The following is a 13,757-nucleotide window of genomic DNA, read 5'->3' on the forward strand; positions in this document are numbered from 1 at the left end:
TCAGTCTGCCGCTGGACCCGTCCCCATGACTCCACGTCCGAAGAACTCGCTGACCGTTCCGAATCGGTTGTTACTTCTTGCCAACGCCGCCTGGAATAATTCGTGCTGCTCCGTGCTTTCAACTTGCTGTCGCCGGATTGCCCGAATGGTATCGTTTCCAGGTTTGCAAAGGGGACACTCCACCTTACTGTCATTTTCATCCATGCCAATTCCCGGCTTGTTCAAGCACTCTTGATGGAACGAGTGCTTGCACATAAAATGTACCGTGGGTAAAGTGAGGTTTCGATTACACGACGAGCACCGCCGCGCTTGGAATACGACCGGCTTCGTACTCAGATCCGCCAGTTCTGCTTTTTTGGATGCAGTTTCAGTTCGGTAAGAGTCGATCAATCGTCGGTTAGCCTGGATCTCCTTTCGCTCACGAGAGATGTTGTCCGAAAGGTAGCCCTTGACCATTCCCATCGTGACTGAGCCCCCTTGCGACAGGACTTTTACTACTTGGAGCGGGGCCATGAGATTTTCCCTGTCAATCTTGCGGAGCACAGATTGGAGCTCTTCTCGTACTCCAGGTGCGTTGAGGACCTCTTCGCATGAGGAGAAATAGCCAAGTGCAAGTGGATAGAGCGATTCATCCTTGGATCCGTATTTCCTGAGTGCAGATATAGCGCCAGAGGTGTCCTTGGCCGATGTGAACGACCGAAATATGTCGGCGTACAAATTTTCCCGTTCTCGTACTAATGTCGTGCCAGCTGGAAATTTGGAAAGTGATGACAAGAGCAAGACATTTGAGGTGTCAATCGTGGACGAATCCAATGATGCGGTCTTGTTGTCGGCGACTAAACTGGTTGCTTTGACTTGCCATTTCTCCTTCTCTGCCGAGCCTGTTGCAGTGTTTGCGGCCTCGAGATACATCTCGAACAAAGTGGTCGACAAGTCCGATTTGTCTTCTTTTGAGAGGTTTTCCTGCAGAATCAGCGCCTCCAAGAAGGTGATAAACTCTGAGGGGTGGGCAAGGAACGAGGAAAAGGCGCTGCGCGGACGCGGTTTCGTGTACGTCGGAGCTTGCTCGACATCGCCACTGGACCCTGCTTCGTCGTGCTCGGGCTTTTCCTCTGCTGCCGGCGCTGCATCAGTACTGGCAGACCGATTCATGAACGGTACACTCCAGAGAGCTGAGAGACTTTGGAATGCACCACCTCCTGTCTGAGCCTGGACATCGGACACCGCGGGGACATCCTTCTTGGGTGTATATTTCCCAGTGTAGTATTCCACAAACAGCTTGGTCGTTTCTTCAGGGCAGTGTTCGAGGAGACTGCGGGCATATTTCATCAACACGGGATATGCTGCGTCAGGTTCCAGCCGCCAGATGTATTGCAAGGCTTCCGCGTACTTCTTTGAGTCTTCCACCAATATGTCGATCACCAATTCATTTTCACCATGCTTAGTCGCAAGGTAAGCTGCCTGGTCAAAATACCCGCCTTGTCGACACATAGCAATGGCCGTTTCAATGTCAAACTTGGCCGTCCCCGGAGTGCGGATGAAAGCGTCCAGCTTATCTGTGTCCTTGAGCTTTGCATAGCAGTTTAGCAGCAGAGTCGTGTGGTCTGCCGTTGCTCGGTCGTGGTCATGGAGTTCCTCGAGATAGTCGATCAAGTTGTGAATTCTTTGCGTGTCGAGAAATCGCCGGATGACTTGTGAAGGCTCGGTGTTGTCGATGGCTCTCAAATACTGCTGCATCGCCGTATCGTAGTCGCCTTTTTGGTACAGATAGTCCCCATACTTTCTGAAGATGATGTTCTGTTGTGTTTTGTCGGCACCCAACTTTTGAGCCAAGTTGATGGCGTAGATATAGAGGTTTCGCTGATATAGAATCTCGAGCTTCTGCTGCAGCGTCTTCTCCTGATATCGATAAAGCTATTCTAAATATCAGCATAACGACTCAACCAGCAAGCTTGAAAAACGGACCTTTCCATCCACGGTCAGCAGAAAGAGTTCGTTCCATTCAACGAAGACCTCTTTGACCGGAGCGGGCAATGATTCCGAGTGAGCAAGGTATTTGAGATCGGTGTCTAATAGTGTGAAGGACGAGCTGCTGAATAGCTCGTCAATCTCCTCTCCCCCCAGCCTTCGAAATGTTTTGGACTTGGACATCTGTGCCACGCGCGGCGGACACACAACGCCAACATACTCCTTGTAAATCTTGACGATTTTCTTTGGGCCCTCAAAGGCATAGCTGGGCCCACGACCGTTGGGGCCGTAGTAGTAGATGGCATCTTCTCGCGCGACCACAATGTCTCCGGTCTCGTGGTCTTGTGTCATACATCCAACGTTGCAACCTCGATTGTCGACGGTGCGCACCGGTTGACCCTGGCCTTTGCCGGATATAACCAGGCTGCAGATCTTGGCTGTGTTTGCAATGTATAGGACCTTTGTCGCGCCTTGACGGACCTCCAAGCAGGTGATGGGGTCTTCCGATTCAAAGACGGTCCTTTGCTTGGTCCCCCGATCGTGTATAAAGTCCCCCCGAATGACCGTGACGGATCCATTGGCAAACCCCACGGCCACCTGCGTCAAGTCGTCCAGAACCACCAGTGCCGACGCTGGAAATTGCCGCCTGCCATTCTGCACACTGATTGTACAAAGACATCTCGGAGCCCCCGTCTTTTTCTCGATCTTGTCCAACGCCCACACTTTCAAGGAGGGTTCCGACGAGAGGTTCTCTGAAATGGTAACAAGGAACGGAGTGTTGGGCACATGCCTGAGGTGCGTGACTGAAGCATCGGGCGCGTCCGAAGCTTGAAAGGTGCGCACAATCTTCAATGCGCGGGAAAGGATGCGAACTGATCCGGCCGAAGTACCAAGGTACAAGGAATCCGCGCCGGTCGTCAGTGACACGACGTCGTTCTGGAGTCGAGATCAGCCATAAGGTCACTGCAAGTCTATGCGACGGGCAAGAACGTACGTCGAAGACATATGAACCATCTTCATCTGCAGGAACAGGAATCTGGGAGACCTCGAAGAACGGGAAAGCTTTCCAGCTGGTGAGCGCCATAACTCCTCACCTCAAAGACCGGTCTAGCAAAACGCACAAATCCATGTCAGGGAGAGACGGGCCGGTCAGGGTAGTCAAAACATGTTACTCATTGTGCTGATGGTGAGACGAGAAAATGCCTGGTGGTGCTTGTTCCATTAAGTGTTTGGTGTTGCGGAGGTGACGTCGAGATGGAGAAGCAACAAGCGCAGCCTCATGGACGGGCTGGCTGCGTCCACACGCTGGGTTTGCACTCTTCAGCACAAATTCTACTCGATACTGAGGGCTTAAATAATTGCTTTACATATTATCTAGGTACATGTGAGACTGGTATCCTGTCCAGTACTGTACAGTACTTTTCTTTTTACCAGCTGGAATAATCCGTGGCTCAGTAGAATAAAAGTGATATCGTGACAAGCATCTCGGGTCATTACAAGGTCATCAGTCCTTCCACCTGTTGCGAGTTTCACTGCTCCCAGCTGAATCTGTCAGCCGGGGTGTTCGATCGCACAGGTGGACCAGGGGGGCGTTCTTCCGTCACGGTGGTCAGCCCTTCCTCGACAAATCTGCTTCCAGAACTGGGTGAGCGTGATGGAGGACGTCCGTTCAGCTGTGGTACCAAAAGGCTGCCACGGCTCGTGCTCGTTGCCGGGCTGGTACTTCCTCCAGGCAGTAGTTGTGCTTGAGATCTTGATGTAAGTTCTGGTGATATTGGACTGGACATGCTCCTGCTATTGGTATTGCTGGATTGTCGCGAATGACCATCGTGGCTGGCACCCACTGGGCTAATACCCTGGTCCCCGGAGGACACAGTTCCAAACGCACGGCTGTGCCTGACACTGTACGGGCTGACACTGTTGCTGAAGCGATGGTTGACCTCCGCTGGTGAATACGGGGGCACCGGTGACCCAGATCTCTCGCTCGCTGCTGCTTCAGCCGCCTTGTTTGCCGAGTGCTGCTGTTCGAGCTCTGCCGGTCTTCTGGGATCGTTCCTCATAAGCGCTGATCCCCGGGGGGCTTCATTGCTCTCGAAGAAACTCGGAGAGACAGGGCCAGCCGGCATTTCGATTGGCGTGCTGGCTGCGAGTTCGAACCGGCTAACGGACGGATCTGCAGGAACCTCGGTTGGTTGGCGTTTGTCGCCTAGCAATTCAGAAACAGAGGTCTTTGAGTCGGGATGCTTCTGCAGGCGACTAAGGAATGACCGTCGCTTCTCCTTCTCCGTGCCAGAGTTTCCTGATTCATCCCTCTTCCGGAAACAGAACCACAAAGCCACTCCCAATGCAAGCAATGCTCCTATTCCAGCTCCAATCCCAATGCCTATTTTGGCGCCCGTCGACAATCCGCTTCCCGGGGGTCCTGGCCACGTGCTGCCTTCGGGTCGAGAGATTGCTAGGAGGTTGACATTGCTTACGGCATCCAATGTAAACACGGCCTGGGAGATTGAGAAGTTGTTGCGTTCGTAGTCAACAGTAAGATAGGTCTCTTGAAGGAAGGCTCGACCGATGGTATATTGTGTGGAATTGGCTGCTTTGCGTAGGGGAAAATAGTTGGTGGGAGGAGAGGTGAAGTTTGCGTCCAGATTTGGAAACGGGTATGTCAGCTGAAGATTGAACGCATCGTACGGTAGCGTAAGTTCAATCCCGTCGGACGAGCCTGGCAGATTGCTCAATGTGAATGTGAAAGTCAAATTCCACGCACTGAGAGCGCTGGGTGATGATGAATTATCGTCTGGGAAAAGGTAAAGTTGTAAAGTGTCGTCGTAAGTCAAGTTGAGCGCATTTGCGAAAGCGTCGCACGCTGGTTCGGGGAGCCATAGGAATGGAGTTGACGAGTCAATGGTGAACAAGTCGGCTTGAGATATATCCAGAAGAGTTTGGGGGTTGGAATCCCAATTAGACGGTAAAGATTCGGCCCCTGATGAAAGCGAAATCGAATTGATGGCAACAATCGGTGAGTAGTCCTGGCTTAGCGTGAAGCTCATGTTATTCGGCACGAATCGATTCGCATCAATGCCTCCAAGCGTTAACGAGGCTGGAACACTTTTCAGACCTGGAATGGCATTAGCAAACTGCGCTTGGGATAGGGCTGACAAAGAGTACATACGGTAGGCTGCCCCTGCAGTGTAGCCATAACTGCGGCTCGGGATATCATTGCGCTTCTGGATTAGACTCGATAAGAGTGGTGAGATGTCTTCAGAACCGTTGAACCTGGTCTGTTGAACCCCTAGTCCCAAAGTTCCGACCCAATATTCTGTAGCATTGACCACGGAGATGATTTGATCAGGGACCGAGATCGCATCGTTGAGGGAGAGAGTGTCCAAGCCATAATATCCATATCCGGTGCCTCCCAGCTCAGGGTTGAAGTTGAGCTCGAAAAAGCCTCGAGCATTGAAAGAAGACGATTCGTTTGCCGAAAACAACCCTCCTCTTTTATTCTCACAGATTGAGGTGCCATCGCAGCCAGCAGGACCTACTACCCACGTCTCCTGACTCAGTGTGCTCGGGAATACAGACAGATATTGTTCGGGCGATCCCACTCGTATACTGATGGCAGACCACAGGCCATCGTAGCCGAAGAAATCAGTACTTGTTGTCGCAACAATCGGAATCGGTTCTGAGGCTTCAACAGAGCCAAGTGATAGTATGAGACTGAAGATAATGAGGATATCGCGACGACATGACCATGAGCAAGGCCGCAAGCGGTCGTAATCTGAAGAGCGCATCGTGCTTGGAATTCAACGAGTTCGAAAGGTCTTCATAGCTTGATGCTTGGTCCAGGGGCGCGGTCTGCAGGTCAATTGTGCTTGGAGATCTAAACGAGGGGCTGCGACCAGGTGGCACAAGTTGGCACTGAGGCGAACTGCTAACGAGACTGATGTCGACTGCAACTAAAAACGAGAGGACGTCGGCGACACCACGACGAGGTGGACAAAATGTCTCATTCACAGGTGACAAGAGAACAGCAGCTCCCAATGTCTACAAGTTAAGCCTAGCCACGGGGAAGGTCTCGAAGGGCGACTTTTTTGAGACCAGCCCTAAAGCAGGAGAGGAGAGTCCCGGGCATCAACCAACCATGTGCGACAACCAGGAACTAGGGTGCTAGGCAGTAGCTCCTCCCACCACAACGAATCACGATGCGCAGCACCATTTTCCCCTCTCTCCTCTCCTGCCAGAAGTTCCCAGAGGGCATTCCATCCACTTCCTCGAGAGTACAATTACACGGACATAGGCTTGGGATCTTGTTTCTCTTCGTTTATGAGAGATTGATGGGAACGACATTCTACTGTTGTGCCAATGGGCTGTTTCCGATTTCACAGCTGCGTCTCCCCACCCATGCGAGGTGCAACTCGACACAAGCAGTCCAAGACGATGGGTTAGGCCCAAGATGATGGGACTTGGCACCTCGAGAAATCTGCACGGCACTTGCGATTGATGGGAACCCCTACCAAGAGCGATGTCTGTCACCAGGCGCGCGAAGTGGCTTTGCCAGAAATAATGCCTCCCGCGAGCTTGAGAGTTCAACTCAATGTCGGAGCGAACCGATCGAAGAGAAAGAGCCCCAATTCTCCCGCTTGAAACTTGCTTGGCCCTGCATCATCCGAGATAGAATGTGCAACTTTCCCTCTACGGTACTAGGTGTTTGTGCCATCGCGACTGTCCCAACAGACGTCGACTGTCGCAGACATCTAGTCACACACAGCCTGTCTCTCGGGGATGTCTGAACGGCGGACTGCATCGGCGACCTGGCGTTATTTCTGAAATGAAAGAGAGCCTCATCGTGGGCATGTCATGTGTCCCACACGAAAGGGTCTGGTGCGACGTTTTGGGCTGGACCTGCATCCGCAAACACGAGGAAAATGATTGATTCTGATACCACAAGGCAGACAGGTGGAGCCGGACATGAATTCCTCGGAACATGTGGCACATTGCTTCTGGTCTCCACACGCCGAAGACCAGATCCCTGGCTCAGGAGGTTTATTGAAAGCAGTGTGACATGTGCTCACTTCTTTGAGAGTATTTTGACGAGACAAGAGTACAAGCAGAGCGAGAGGGAAATCCTTCTCGTATATCAGTATCTGATGGGACCGTGGCGCGTCTCAAGTCAGGGATGCGTGGATGAGATGATGTGCAGGGACTGGACAGTTTGAGTTTGACCATCATCATGCACGGTAGATTGTGCGGGCGGAATAGGAACCACCACGATGAAGTCCTCGTACTCGTAAAGCCGAGAGAACAATTGTAACTCGTAACCCCTCGCACACAGTAAGCAGGGAGATGAAGATGGTTTGGAGACAAGCCATGTTACAACCAGTGAGCAGCCTGAACACGGTTCTTTCGTGCAAGACATTCGGACAGATGATGGTGATGGCGTCGACGGCGCACCTACTGGCGGGGCCTGGGGCCTTGGCCCTTGAGGAGGTACTACCTAGGAGACTTTTTAGCTAAGAAAATTCCCCTTGCCGGGCTTCACGGTAGCTGCGGGTGACCCCTTTGGTGCTTTCGCGTCTCCATTGATAGGCACCCAATGGACTCACAATGGCCACCACAGCCACTGATATCTCGCGACAGTGGCTGCAGGTCAATCCAAAGCTCCAACCAATCTTGTGGTGCCCTTGCAGCACTGACCGCGTGTGTTGACCTGACAGCTGGTCGGCAACCAGTCCTCCACCACCACATTTGATGGGGTCTCCAGCCAGCCAAAGCCGCAAGATGGCGATTACAAAACCTGGTCTGCCAGTTCTCAAAGCCTGGAACATGCTGGGAACCAGGGCCCCTCGAACTGCTCAAGGCTGTAAGTGACTGGCTGAAAAGCCCTGTCACTTTGACCACCCCCTGTCGAGTCTGTCCATCTCCGCCTCTCTTCCGACCACTACTTCCGCAGAACCGCAAAACTCTATGCGCATCAATCCAGACGTCCACTTCCATTTCGTCTGGCCCTGTCCTTCGTTTTGAACCACAACAAGTCACTGCTTCCTCGTCTGCCGGGGGACAGGAGTCGAGAACCGGCCCTTGTACCTGCGTCCTGTCGTGACCCTGAACCATCTACGAATATATCTCTTCATGCCTTGCGAATCCCCGACGTTCGCTATCACTCCACGTCCACGATCGACCTGGGACACGTGGATCGCAAGGAGGACAACTTGCCAGCACTAATCACACGCCTTTTGCTATCATGAGGAATTGAAGGACCTCTCATCGAATGCTTAATCGCACAGTCGTTCGTTCTTATACAATTTTGGACCCAACACTCGCTTGAAATCTGGGGTTCCGACGCAAGAGAAGGACACTATTCTCTGAAGACGAGATGTATACCCTGTGGTCGCTCGTTTGTCTATATGTTGCGCTCTCTAGTGCACTGAACTTGGATCTGAGTTTGGCCTTGAGCTTGGACAAGAGACTGCCCCTCAGGTTCATGCGCAGAGACATCGTTTATTCCAATACCACGTCGCCCCAGCTAGACCTCAGACCAGAGGTCACCACGATCGCTTCGCCGAGTACATCTAATCCCGTTCTCAGTGAGACGACCTTGTCTACTGAGCCAACAATCGCTGTACCGGAGTCTACGTCGCCTCTCAGTATCGCCGATACGAACCCGAGCTCTGCTACAATCGCCCCGTTCAGCTTTCCTCCTAACCTTCCACCCACTGTTACCAGCACAAGCACAATCGTTCCAGTCAATCCTCCGCCAGTCCAAGACCCTCGCGGCTCGAGTCCCAGTTCATTGACAATCGCTACACTCAGTCCTCCACCCATTTTTGGTCCATCGACCCCTCCCGAAACAACAGCTACCACATCAGTTGATACATCAACCATTTCTTCCTCCAGCAACATTGTTACTCCTATCAATGGACCTGCGCCGCCCGTTCTCAAAACCCCTCCACCACTACCATCTTTCACACGACCTTTCACGAACTCGAGCCTGAGTATAGATCTCGGCAGTACTACAAATGCCTCGACGACATCCCCAACTTGCACTGGCTCAGTCACTTACTTTGGCTCCGTTCCGCCCACGGTCTACGTCACAGTCACCGAAGGCTTCAACGTGACGATGACAGCCAGCAATGCGTCCATGACCGAGACACCGACTTTAATCACGCCTTTGCCTGCCTGTCAAGCAACGATCATGCCCATTGCTGCGTCATATAACCCTGCATCGTCCGCCAGCGGGGAGGACCGGAGTAAAACAGAGTCGAACATTCCAGGCCCATCGACTATTCCTCAATTTGCTACCAATAATCCGTTTTTTGCTCCCGAATCCTCTGCGCCCGTGGTGCCAGGAGAAACCCCTGCCCTTGCGAGTACTCAACCACCATTGGTGTCCGCTTCGCTAGCTTCATCGGCTGTCTACTCGAGTGTCGACTATACCAGTACTGTCGTCGTCACAAAGAAGACCCCGGTTCCCGTGGTGGCCCCGCCAACCACTTCTATCGACATCAACTTCAATTTCCCCTCGCAGAATCCCACCCCTCCCCCCAGCGGAGCAATAACGGTGACAGCAATAGTGGTGATAGTGGACAAAACACTGTCAACAATGGGGGCGGTGGAAACTCCCCTTCCAGCAACAACGCACCCGTCACTCCCGCAACAAATAATGGAGGTAGTTTCCCATCAATCAGTGCTCCGACTGGCGGAAGTTTGATTGTCGAAGCTCCAACAACTACACGATTGGGCAACATCATTGCTTCTATCCTCAACTCGCCCTTTGCGACTGCCTCGCCGACTAGTCGTGCCTCTGGAGCCGCTCCCTTGACCACCACTGTCAACGGTGTCCCGATCATTGTACAGCCTTTTAGCGTGGTCATTGGGAGTCAGACCGTCGCGATTCCCAATTCGGTCCCCACCACTGTGCAAGCATCTGGTGCTGTGTTTACTGTGGAGCCCTCCAAGATAATAGCTCCTTCGACGACCATAACAATATCACAGCTTCCACATGAGCAGATTGTAACGCCAGTTCCAACGGGTACGATTACTACCGCATTTGGCGGTCTCACTCTCACCGTCGGGCCAACGGTCGCGATTATCTCTGGAACAACGTACAGGGTCGGGCAGGGTGCGCCAGCTACGACCGTCACCGTTGATGGAACCAGGATCTCCATCGGCTCTGCTGGCGTGGGATTGCCCGGCACTATTGTGGCGCCTGGTGGTGCGACGCCGTTTACTGTCTACACTGTAGAAGGTCTGACCTTCTCTATCGCTGGTACTGAGGCTATTGTTGGGGGCACCACATATCGCATTGGGTCGAACGCTCCCCAGCTCACTACGACCATTGGGTCGCAACATGTGTCGGTATCGCTCGGCCCTGGTGGCGTTGGACTGGCAAGCACTACGTTGACTCCTGGCGGGCCGACTGGCTCTCCCTTTGTTGTCTACACCGCTGAAGGATTGACTTTCTCGGTCGACGGTAGTGAAGCCGTTGTCAGTGGCACTACTTACCGCATTGGATCCAACGCTCCCCAGGTGACTACAACCATCGGTTCGGAACATGTGTCGGTGTCATTTGGTCCCGGGGGAATCGGCCTCGACTCGACCACGATTGTTCCACAAACAACCTCGTCACACAAATCGACCACCGAGTCAAAAACCGCATCCGCGACTACATCTCCGACACAGTCTGCAGATGTCGCCAACGACGCACTATCCAGGACTTTACCAGCCAGTCTGCGATGCTGTCTATTTGTTCTGTCTTTGGGATGGCTTGTTATTTGAACACCCGATATGACGTGATACGATGGAGTTTTAGATTTTTGATACATTGGAAATGGAAAAGTCTAGTGCCTAATAATGGCTGGGATATGGTGGAATTTGTTTGACCTTGGACTTTGGGACGATCATGATACCCGCAATACATTGACGATCTGATTGATTGGAGTTGCTCCAGTGAAGAGCCCTTTGGGGAGATGAATAAGGCGGATACGTTTGGAAGAGAAATATGGTAATAGTGTCTGTGTACGGACTGAATGGTGGAAAACCACCACAAACGCACAATTTATGTGGCAAGTTGCAATATCATTTCCATCTTCCACTTGAATCATGGTTTCATCTGCACAAAAGATCTCCTGCTATCATCCCAGATACACTCATGATAGAAGCCATGAGGAGGTTGATTTGGTTGTTATCCAAGATGTCGTTTCCAGAGTTGATCAACCTGCTGCTCTCTTCACCGCTGGACTTTCGGCCATGCCCTTGCACATGTGCAGGGGGCGTCTTGGGCCTCGTAAGCACCTTGAGGCCGCCGGGTCCTTCAACGATCTTTCCAGACCGCCGATCGATGACCGAGGCTTGCAGCAGTGCTCCCAAGAGAGAGTCGAGAAGCGTGCCAATCGTTCCGAGCCCTGTCAATAACGCGAACAGAGTGAGGGCGTCAAAAGGTGATCCGGCACAAAAGCCCAGGAGTGCCACACTCGTAGCAGCAATGGCAGCGCTGCCTCCCACACCGGCCAAAAGTCCAGCAAGAGTCACCCCGCCGTTGGTACCTCGTGGGACAACTCGCAGCGGGTTCGTGATGAGCACTGGTTGGGATTTGGAGAGAATTCCCAGCTCGCTAGACAGAGTGTCGGCAGCCACCGCAGCATAGTTGGCCATTATCCCCATCAGCAACAGGTCAGCAAACGTGTTGCTGCTCTGTCGGCTACCACCAAAACATTCTGCGCCCTCGCTCGTGTCTACTCCAAATAGCGAAACATGCAATAAGCACAGCGCACTTGCGCACCCGCTGTTCGCAACCACCTGCAGACTCGTGCGAGGCCCTTCTCCGCCTGAAGCTCCACTACTTGACACTGTCAACGTGGCTTTCACGTCATGTTTCACTTTTGTGGCCGTCGTGCCGAGCAGGAAAAATGTGCAAAGTAAAGTGAACGGGAGGGCAGACGGATGAAGGGCGTGGATCGTTGCGGTAAGTGCTGCGGTCACGATGCCCAGCGGTGTGAGGGATCGCCGAGTGTAGGCGCGAGTGACAAGGAGGAGGGTTACGGGAATTGCGATGATGGGACGCATCTTGGAGGGTGTGAAAGACGCCGGAGGGAGGAAGAAGACAGGGACGAAATATATGCACCACAGGAGCTGTACACCAGGCACAGTTCCAGCTGCATATGGATTATGTGTGCCTTTGTTGTTGAGTTACTAAGAAGGGTGTGGCTGCCACTGACAAGCAGGCGATGACGTCGGGCTGTGGCGTCCTGCGGTCTTCCAGTCCCGCATTTGACTATCAGTTCACAGACTCTCCATATCCTTCAACAGGTGTCGCCAGGCAGTCAATCCCAATCGCTAGAAAAGATCGAGGATGGGATACCACTTTCCAGAGCTTCTTGAAGCACGATGTTCACATCACTTTTGGCCAGATCTGCTATAAGGCAACCAGAGATACTTTCCCGATCCGCCTTCAAAATCGGTTCTCTGCAGCACACCACCAAACGAAGGCTCCATCTCGCTCCCCCTTTCCTCCTCGACGACTATATCCCACGATATCACCTGCTCTCCTCTGCCGAGGCAGCGAAGAAACGGTCTGCGGCCTATGCCCATCTCCGTCAATGCAATCTCTGTCCACGTCTCTGCAATGTCAATCGTTACGAGACTACCGGCCACTGCTTGATCGGGGCGGAAACGGTCAAGGTATCAACCATCGCACCTCATTTTGGGGAAGAGCCATGCCTTCAAGGGCATAATGGATCCGGGTCTATATTCTTCAGTGGCTGTAACTTGAGGTGTGTGTTTTGTCAGAACCACGACATTGCCCACCAGAAAATCGGCTTCGATCTGACCCCGGAGGAGCTGGCGGAGTGGATGGTGAAGCTGCAGGAGGTGGGAAATGTGCATAATATCAACGTGGTGACGCCTGAGCATGTCGTGCCCCAAGTCGCACTGGCTATCCTGACTGCCCGGGAGATGGGCCTCAATATACCCATCGTGTACAACACTAGCGCATTTGACAGCTTAGAAAGTCTCAAGTTGATGGACGGATTGGTCGACATCTATTTACCAGACTTCAAGGTCTGGAACAATGAGACGAGCAGGCGGCTTTTAAAAGCCGACGGATATGCAGATACGGCAAGAGAAAGCATTCGAGAGATGTATCGGCAGGTGGGTGATTTGTGCTTCACGGCTGACGGCATCGCGAAGAAAGGAGTCCTGGTCCGTCATCTTGTCATGCCGGGAAAAGAACAAGAAGGGATACAGATCATGAACTGGTTGGCCGAGGCTCTAGGGAAAGATGTCTTTGTGAATATCATGGAACAGTATTTTCCCACGGCTCATGTCGGCAAGGAGAAAAGAGGCTCGAAGTCGGACGCCTCGAGCAAGAGATACGCGGAAATCAATCGACCGGTTACCCATGAAGAAGTCGGGGTGGTGCAGAAGGCAGCCAGAGATGCTGGACTTTGGAGATTTGCTGAGCCGGCGAGACATGGTGGCTGGAATATCTGAGTTTCAAGCTCATCGTTCCTGGCCGGCCAGTTTCTTGTCGCCATACACCCTGAACAGTCAGCCATCCGGCACCACTCACACTCGGCAAAGGCAACAGCGCACGGCATTGTGTCAAGACCCACAAACTTTCCACATGGTCAGAGCTTCTTTGTCCATAAAAATACACAATCCGGCCCGCCTTGGTCCCCACGGCTGCTATTGGTCAGCCTTGCTTCTTTGTGAAGTTGACAGGTCAAAGACGCATACTAGCACAAAAGCCGTACGCGGAGTCAATCGGTCAATCTTTCCATTCTACAGTCTTTGAA

At 52.6% G+C, this 13,757-nt stretch overlaps 5 protein-coding genes across 5 annotated transcripts; 2 read left to right on the forward strand and 3 right to left on the reverse strand.

Annotated features, from left to right (window-relative positions):
- Positions 1-3,052, reverse strand: AYO21_04178 (hypothetical protein; the record flags this gene model as incomplete). Its single annotated transcript, XM_022654151.1, has 3 exons — positions 1-1,914; positions 1,966-2,904; positions 2,963-3,052. 3 exons carry the CDS (start codon positions 3,050-3,052, stop codon positions 1-3), a joined length of 2,943 nt encoding a protein of 980 aa, XP_022513428.1.
- Positions 3,053-3,497: 445 nt separating this feature from the next.
- AYO21_04179 (hypothetical protein) lies at positions 3,498-5,756 on the reverse strand (the record flags this gene model as incomplete). The annotated part of the gene is made up of 2 exons (XM_022654152.1): positions 3,498-5,083; positions 5,138-5,756. 2 exons carry the CDS (start codon positions 5,754-5,756, stop codon positions 3,498-3,500), a joined length of 2,205 nt encoding a protein of 734 aa, XP_022513429.1.
- Positions 5,757-8,338: 2,582 nt separating this feature from the next.
- AYO21_04180 (hypothetical protein) lies at positions 8,339-10,740 on the forward strand (the record flags this gene model as incomplete). The annotated part of the gene is made up of 2 exons (XM_022654153.1): positions 8,339-9,558; positions 9,594-10,740. The coding sequence occupies 2 exons, from the start codon at positions 8,339-8,341 to the stop codon at positions 10,738-10,740; spliced, it is 2,367 nt and encodes a 788-aa protein (XP_022513430.1).
- A 330-nt stretch (positions 10,741-11,070) lies between these two features.
- AYO21_04181 (hypothetical protein) lies at positions 11,071-12,027 on the reverse strand (the record flags this gene model as incomplete). The annotated part of the gene is made up of 1 exon (XM_022654154.1): positions 11,071-12,027. One exon carries the CDS (start codon positions 12,025-12,027, stop codon positions 11,071-11,073), a length of 957 nt encoding a protein of 318 aa, XP_022513431.1.
- Positions 12,028-12,348: 321 nt separating this feature from the next.
- On the forward strand, positions 12,349-13,452 carry AYO21_04182 (hypothetical protein; the record flags this gene model as incomplete). Its single annotated transcript, XM_022654155.1, has 1 exon — positions 12,349-13,452. The coding sequence occupies one exon, from the start codon at positions 12,349-12,351 to the stop codon at positions 13,450-13,452; it is 1,104 nt and encodes a 367-aa protein (XP_022513432.1).
- Between the last annotated feature and the right edge of the window lie 305 nt (positions 13,453-13,757).

Source organism: Fonsecaea monophora (genome assembly GCF_001642475.1).
Source record: "Fonsecaea monophora strain CBS 269.37 chromosome Unknown Scaff23, whole genome shotgun sequence".
NCBI lineage: Eukaryota > Fungi > Ascomycota > Eurotiomycetes > Chaetothyriales > Herpotrichiellaceae > Fonsecaea > Fonsecaea monophora.